Source organism: Plectropomus leopardus, chromosome 20 (assembly GCF_008729295.1).
Source record: "Plectropomus leopardus isolate mb chromosome 20, YSFRI_Pleo_2.0, whole genome shotgun sequence".
Classification (NCBI taxonomy): Eukaryota; Metazoa; Chordata; class Actinopteri; order Perciformes; family Serranidae; genus Plectropomus; species Plectropomus leopardus.
This window is the reverse complement of record NC_056482.1, coordinates 3,666,676-3,675,113: the sequence shown is the minus strand read 5'-3', so window position 1 is coordinate 3,675,113 and position 8,438 is coordinate 3,666,676. Positions and strand designations below refer to the sequence as shown.

The following is an 8,438-nucleotide window of genomic DNA, read 5'->3' as shown; positions in this document are numbered from 1 at the left end:
TTCTGACCACCATATAAAAACAGTCCAAAAAAAATCAAGCACCGACCACTGAGCAAAGCAAACTTTTGCATTTTACAGCGAAACAGTACACTGAAAATATGCTTCTGAAAAACTGTGAGGTGAGAAATACAGAACCTACTACTGCTGAAGTCAAACAGTCAATCAGAGCTGAAGAGGCTAACACAGCTGTCAATCACTGCTCGTAAACTGTAGTGAAACTGTCAAAGTAGGCAGTGCTGATATAAATATATATATAATATAATATAATATAATATAAATTCATTCTGTCACTGCATTGACTATTTCTCACCTCACACCTTCTCAGAAGCATATTTCAGTGTACTGTTTAGCTTAAAATTAGAAAGTTTGCTCCGTCAGGTGGGCGGTGCTTGATTTTTGCTAGACTGTTTTCAACATGGCAGTCAGAGAAAACTTTCTCATTTCACAGGTAAACAGTGCACTAAAATATGTTTCTGAAAACATGTCAGGTGAGAAACAGGCAATGCAGTAACAGAATCCAGTTGATCAGCGCTGCCTACTCTGACAGTCAAACTGCAGTTCACAAACAGAGCCTGACATGATTGACAGCTCCTCCTTAGAGGCTCCTCAGCTCTGATTGGTTGTTTTTCAACAGTCACGGTTGATTTTAGCAAATATCATTACAAACACTATGAGGAGGAGGAGGAATCGTTTTTTTAACATATTATATGTCTCATATAATGCTGTGTGGTTATAGTGACAGCGTAAACAAATATGAAAAAAAAAGTTTTTTGTTTTTTTTAAATCAAAGCTATCAACTGTAGCTTTGACTGTCTGTTAAGATCTGCAAACTTAATCATGCTAACTTCATCACAAACCAGATTTTGTTTACCTCATGTTTCTTTTGGTGTTTTTTTTTTCTTGTTTTTCTTGTTGCTGACCTGAAACTTCTTGTTTTTTTCAGTTATGTCATTTAGTTTGAAAAAATATTCAGTCGATAAAGACACTTATTTTCAGGTTAGAGGAGCTTTGTCCTTCCAGGCTAGTTTGGTTATTTTCTTTCAAAGCACAGAAGCTTTATTGTCAATGATCACTGAACTTTTGTATGTCTAAACAAGAGGCCGTCATGACAACACGAAGAAAAAAGTGCTAATTCATGCTCTCTGGATATTCTTATAAGTCAGGGGTTGTGTGAGGGGCCCTGGGGGGATCTGTGTGCAGACCACCAGCATCAGCTCCTTCACATGCGACTGTTCACACCCCAGCAGTACTGACCAGAGGGGTAAACAGATGACTTGTGCATAGAATACACACACACACACACACACACAACATACACACACACACACACACACAGGAGCGTGATCCCCACCATGGCAGAATATTAAGATCCTGCAGGGAAAGGAAGATGGTTTCAATAATAAATGCTATCATTCTCTATCATCCTCTCTCAGTCCTCAGAGACAGAGAGGAAGTGAGGAAGAGCAAAGGAACAGCTGATAAAAGCCGCACAACACACACACACACACACACACACACACACACACACTGCCACCCTAAACTAATGACACAAAACTTTCAAAATGTCGAAACTAAATATTATCGAGCTAATAAATTTAACTGCTGATGGGAAGCATCATATTAGACTAATTATTTTCACTCAATCCCATGACTCACATTGTGCCACTTTTCTTCCATAATAGGACAAGATGAGACTTTAGAAGTTTATCTTATAAATTAATGAAATGTGAGAATTAAAGAGCACGGGCCTCTAAAAAGGTTCAACATCAGTCCAGAGTTTTATATATATTACATCATATTTTAAGGAAAATTCTACACAAATGTCTAACAATGTCTGTTTTTAGACCACAGGTCCAATGTACAATTTAGCAACATAAAAATCATACTCAAAAAAAGTTATATCACAGATTATGTCTATTTTATGTTGTACATATCCTATGAAACTGGAGCAAATTGAATTGATTTCTTTCAAAAACATGGCAACTTATTGACCAAAACAATGCAAGAAATTAATAAAAACGTTACGTAACAATTACCTGAAATTGGCACAAAAAAGAGTAAAAGAACAAAACAAGAAACTACCTTTAAAAATGGCTAAAATAAGAAATACACACACAGACACACACATATATATTATTTTGAAAAAATAGTGGCAATGAGTAACTCGCATGGAATATCAGACAAATAGCAAAAAATCTGTATTTTTGGAAAAATATTTTTAAACTTTTTTAACTAAGTTTATAATTACCATAATTAAATTCTTGAAATATTTTACAGAATTATTACTATTACTTAAGGACTTTTTTTTTTTTTTTTCAGGTCATTAAATTGTTTTGTTGTTCCCCCCCCCCCCCCCCTTTTTTTTTTTCTTTTTCTTTTTTTTTTTTCATGCAATTTTATTGTACTTTTTTGTTTTGCTATTTTTTGGGGTCATTTCTTCCAAAGTTGCTCATTGCCTTTTACTTATGTTTTTAAACACACATCAAGCCAATTTGCTCAAATCTCAAAGGGTTAATGGATATATGGGACCCTCTTTGTGCATGTGTGTGTGTTTTGGGCCTGTGTGTATATGACAACAGAGTGAAAGTTTGAATTTCTCTTTGGGGATTTATGAAGTATATTAAATAAATTAAAAAAAAAAATATATAGATTTCTTGACATTATTCACCAGCTATTTTATAATTTTCTAATGATTCTCTTTTTTTTAAAGCTAATTTCCAGGTCTTTTTTTTGTGCTATGTTCATGATGTATCTTACCCAAGTTGCTGACTGCCTTTTTCCCTGAGATTTTGAGAGAAATCAAACCAATTTGCTCTAAAGGTTGAAATGATTGTGAAAGGCGTCTGAAAGCAGCACAAGAAGACTGATTTCGATCCGGGTTTCAAAGGGTTAATGTGTTCTTAGGGTCTGATGACATGATCATCTGCTGCACTGCTTCTTAGCCAAACACAGCTCTATCCTCTGGGGTTCAATCCCAAATATGAACAAGTATCTGTTCACATGCTCCCTCACGAGAAGGATCCAACAACGAGATAAAAAAAAATCAAAAAATAACATGACAAGATGCATACACAACTGCACAAGCTTAACGTAGTTACGCTGAAGTTCTCACTCCAAAAACTCCAAATGAAAAACCGCCCAGCAAGACACACTGTAAAAAGATATTATTTGTTGTTTGTTTTAACTTGCGAAAGTTTATAGTTTATGAAGCCTTAAAATTTGACTCTATTTGAATTGAATTGAATTTACTTTTATGTAACTTGAATTAATTTGGTTTATTAAATTGAGAGCACCCCCCACCCCCCCATGTGTTCTGGATTTTGTGTGTGTGAAAAGTTCATTTTTGACTTTCTCTTGACAAGACAAAAAAAAAAATTTCTCAAGGTCCACCCACTAGCGCTTAAAAACTTTTCTTTATCATTCAGAATAGCTAATTTATCATCCCTTTAATCATCCACTGAGGAAGACCTTGAGAAGTGGGTGAAAAGTTTTGGGAAAAGCTAGTTGCATAAAAAAGACCTGAGCTGGGCCATGCAGTGATGGTTGTGCATAAAAAAGCGAGTGTGTTCTTTTTTTTTAGATGTCTTTTACAAGTATTTAAACCTTTGAACCCTGAACAAATTTAAAAAATAAAAGGCAATGAGCAATTCGGTAAGAAATATTTCACAAATTGCAAGAAATGAGTTGATTTAGAAAATTCTTTTAAAAAAGCAAAGCAAAAAAATGTCAAGGAAACAACGTGAAAAAAGCACAAATTAAATTATATCATTACATGATCATACTTAAATTAGAAAAATAATTATAAGTTTTTAAGTACCTTTTCATGGTCACTTTCTTGTTTTTGTCTTTAATTCTCTTTTTTCTTTTTTCGTATTATTTATGTATTTTTCTTTGTTTTTTTTGTTTACAACTTCTTGCTAATTTTTCTGTTTTTTCTTTTTTCATTGTTCATTGACTTCTTCTCATGCTTTTACTAACTGTTCAGGTTTGAAAGACTTAACTTTTTCTTTATTAGCTCATGTTCATTAATTAAACCATTTACATCATGCCCCTCCTATGATAGTGAGCTAAACAAACGTATTTTTGCTCTTAATGGTTCATGATTTACTTTATTAAGTTAATAACTTTGTTGCGCACAGCACATTTTTTAGCACATTTTTAAGATTTTTAGCATTATTTGTAGCAGAGCCGTCAGTGCCATGAAGTGCCCACTCTGATAAAGTGAATTAAAAAAAAAAAAAAACAATTATCAAAACACAGATGATCCTTTGACTTCTGACTGTCTGACGCACACTCTCTGTGCTTTGATGCTTAAGAACAAATTAATTGGATGCACATTGCATGATGCATCTGTCACAGCTGCAGGGCTTTACTTAAACAAGCTCATCTCTGAGATGACGGTTCAGAGAAATATAAAGATGAGACTTGATAAAGATGGGACAATTTGACCTTCAGCAACATGTTCTTCTTTGTACAAGTGCTGATGTTACCACTTTACTACAACAATTCCTATTCAGCATTTATAAGCCTGCATATGAGCATTTAAGTGATTCATGACACACTATACTGTAGTTGTGAGCAGATGAAATTGTTCATAAATCCTGTTAAACCTGGATCGACATCACTTTTCTACGCCTTCACAAGTATTCAAACATTTGAAATCTGAGCAAATTGGTTTGCTTTCCTTTTTTTTTATAAACTTGAAAAAGGCATGCAGCAACTTAATGTAGTGAATTTGAATTTTTTTTTTTTTAAATTTAGGGAAAGATTTACAAAAAAATCATATATTTATAATTATCATCATTAAAATCTAATATATATTTTTATTTTTATAAGCACTTTTTTCAGGTCATTTTCTTGTTTTTTCTTAATTTTTTTCCTCTGTTTTTTTCTTCAGATTTTTAGGTTATTTTCTTGTACTTTTTGAAAATTTTTTTTGTCTTTTTTTTTCTTAAGTTGCTCATTGCCGCTTTGTCATGTCTTTGGAAGAAATTAAGCCAATTTGTTCAGGTTTCAAGGGTTAATAATTTTGTTCACAACTACAACTGTGAGCACTTTTAAGCAGAGGCTGGAGTGAAGTGCTTGTGACAATATGTCAAATATGTCTTCAGTCTCACTCGGAACTTGTCAAATACTGCTGCTTTGTCAGTGATTTCGGCGTAAAGTAGCCTACCAACGCACAGAGGCACTGTTTGTGGCTTCATCATACCCACTGTGTGGCAGCTATTTCTGTCACTGCCGGGCAAAAATGGAACTCATCAAATACCGCTGCTCAGTGGATATCAGTGTCAGCTACCAACGCAGGACGTCTTTGTGCCAGTATGACGTGCACCAGGCGGCGGCTATTCCTGATACCAACTGCAACCACTGCAGTACAAAGAGCGACAAAGTGCATATAAGGAAGGTGGGAAGAGAGATTGATAAGTCCAGCTAACATGCTCTCATCCCAAGTTGTCACATATTGCCGCTTTGCAGTGGACTTCTAAGTCTACATATAAAGTTAGGTATCCTTCTGCATCTGCTGTTGACGTCCCAGGATGCCACCACCGTGATGTCAACACAGGCACATGGTGGGATTTCACTGCATGTGGTTGTGTTTAGGCAACAAAAGCACATGGCAACCAACGCCAGGACGTCATCAAACACACATGCTGCCACGAAAGGTTCAGATTAGGCAAAAGAGGCACATGGTAAGGTGTAGTAAAAAAAAACATCATATTCAGCTGGGAAGCAAACACCGCAAACCTGCATGAAAGTCCAGGGTTTGTGGGATCAATCCACTGCCATTCCTGTCCACTCTATAGGGACCGTCATGATCCTTATATTATGTTTTTACATTTTGAACCTGATGCCGTCCGTTGTGGCATCTTGTGGACATGACAGGTTCCTACTGGCAGCATTCTATATTGACACCAGCAGTATTTGACAAGTTGGGATGGAAACAGGTTGTCACTTGTGAAGGTGTAGATTTCGGGGGGGGGGGGGGGGGGGGGGGGGGGAGTCGGGGGGGGGGGGCACACATCCCCCTCAACATTAAGAAAAGGTGCATTTGCCCCCTCCCCCGAGTCTCATTCCCTAGTCGTAAAATACTAACATTTTGGGGGTGATTGGCTCAGACCATCAACAAAACACATATAAAATTTAAAAATATATATATATATATATATGTATATATATATATATATAGACAAAGGTTTTTAAAATTCACCAAAAAAAAGGAAAAAAATCAGGGAAAGTTCTAAAGAAAAAGGACATTTATTTTGAAGATCAAAAAAAGAAAAAGGGAAAAATGCTGCAATTTTTAAAAGAAAAAAAAACACCAAATGTAAAAAAAAAAAAAAAAAAAAAAAAAACCTCCAAAAATTCTACATTAAAAAAAAAAGCCACATGCTTTTTTTTTCTTTTACAGACAACATGCCTTTCAAACCCAAGGGCCGGGAAAGCAAGTTTTCATCTTTTTAATTTAGCTGGAGGCAGAGGTGTGGGGCTAAGCCCCCAATCTCTTAAAGCCTACAAACGGCCCTGTGCTGAATCAATGTGAGTGGCACAGTAACAGTGCTAGTATCAGATCACTGTCATAATACATGTCATGAATCAAATGATCATCACGGCTCCTCGCTGATGGCTGTCTGCAGAGAGGGCTGATAAAGCCGGTGAATGAGACTGAATGAACTCCGGTAATTTAACACACCGGATCAGAAGGCTCGGGCCTCCTCCGATAACAAACAAACAAACCGACAGGCCTCCTCACGTGTGATTCCCACTCACGACCCGGTGCCTCTGCTGCGCCCGCGGCTGCACGCACATCTGTACCGTACCTTGACGCTGGTGTGGCTGGTCTGCGTCTCGGCCTCGATGCGGATGTGTCCCCCGCTGTTCTCCTTCCGATCCCGGCATGAGTTGTTGCGCGAGTGTCGGCTCTGGTAGGTGATGACGGAGGGGATGGTCTCGGCCGCGTCGGTCTTGATGAAGAGCCCGTGCAGCGTGGCCGCGGTGCCCTGAGAGATGGTGGTGGTCTGGTGGGGCGAGTTGGATTCGTCGGAGTCCCGGCAGTAGATGACGCCGCTCTGAGAGACGTGAATACTGGGAGCGCAGCCCATGCCTCAGCGGCGACGCGCCTCCGGACTCGGATCCCGGAGCAGAAACACCGACGCTTTGGGTACCACCTTCCTGTCAGTCGTCCACAGCTGCCTGCACACAGCCTGCTGGTGTCTCCGGGCATCGGCTGCGCGCTCTCCTCCTCGCACCTCCGTTTGGGCACATGAACCGTGAGGAGGTGCTGATTGTTTAATTCATGCGTCCCGTCGGTCCTCCTCAAGCCTCTGTTACTGCAGAATCTTTGCTTTCGGTATCATAATCCAGGATAATAGAGGTGTTGGAGGCTGTGATCTCCAGCTCGCTGATGGACTGTACCACCCGCTAGCGCATCTCTGAAATGACCCGGACTAATGAATCTGATGAATAAACGGACTAAACCACCTGGCTGCTCCTCATCACCTCGTCTTGCTTCATATCCGGCTCTGTGTCTCCGCTCATCCTCTGTGACAGGAGCGCGTTTTCGGCCTCCGGAGAGCAGATATGAAATCTCCTCTCTGTCTCCACTTTAGTTATTCTGCTCGCACATCATTGGCTATGGTCCATCCCTCTGCGCGCTCTCTCTCTCTCCCTCCTCTCTCTTTACATCACACTAACATTATATCCCTTCTTTCTCTCCATCATGACCCTCTTATCTCCCCAGAGGCCATACCCTGACTCCAGGGGTCATCCAAAGCCTGGCTGAGCTGAATGAGACAGAATGCTCTCAGAGTAATAATGGAGGCTTAATGGAAAAACACCTCCCATCTTCTTTTTGCTTATATTTTATTTAGATTTCTTGATGAAGATGGTCAAATATGATTTGTTTTGCAAAGACTGTGTAGCAGTTTATGAAGGACTCAGGCTGACATTTGATGTCTGACCTTTCACAATACAGTCCAGCAGCCCAATTACAAGAAAAAATGCTGACATTGTACATTTCTGCAAACCACAGATAACTTACATTTATATGTTATTATAAAGTGAATACATTAAACCTGTTTTGGTGGGAAATGCAGTGATGTCTCAATAAAAAAACAACCACTTGTTGTGGCACAATTCCAGGAGAAAATGCAGGCTTTTAGCAGTGATATCTCATTTAAAAAAAAAATCACTTTTCATGTCATAACTCATGAAAACGCAGCAATGTCTCTGTAAAAAACAACAAGTTTTTGTTGCACTACCCTGGTAGGAAGTGCAGTCATGTCTTAAAGAAAAACAACCACTTGTTGTGGCACAATTCCAACAGAAAACACAGGCTTTTTGTGTCACTTTCCTGTCAAAAGAAAAAGCAGAGATATCTCACTAAAAATCTCTTTTCATCCCGGCAGAAAACGCAGTGGTGACTCTGTAAAAAAGTAACT

General features: G+C 38.5%; 1 protein-coding gene across 1 annotated transcript in view; it reads right to left on the bottom strand.

Annotated features, from left to right (window-relative positions):
• pde8b (phosphodiesterase 8B) overlaps positions 1-7,555 on the bottom strand; it is a 71,380-nt gene extending 63,825 nt beyond the window's left edge. The window contains exon 1 of the mRNA XM_042508962.1: positions 6,819-7,555. Within this exon, the coding sequence (XP_042364896.1) occupies positions 6,819-7,100 (282 nt within the window). The 5' untranslated portion in view covers positions 7,101-7,555. The remainder of the gene's footprint in view (positions 1-6,818) is intronic.
• Between the last annotated feature and the right edge of the window lie 883 nt (positions 7,556-8,438).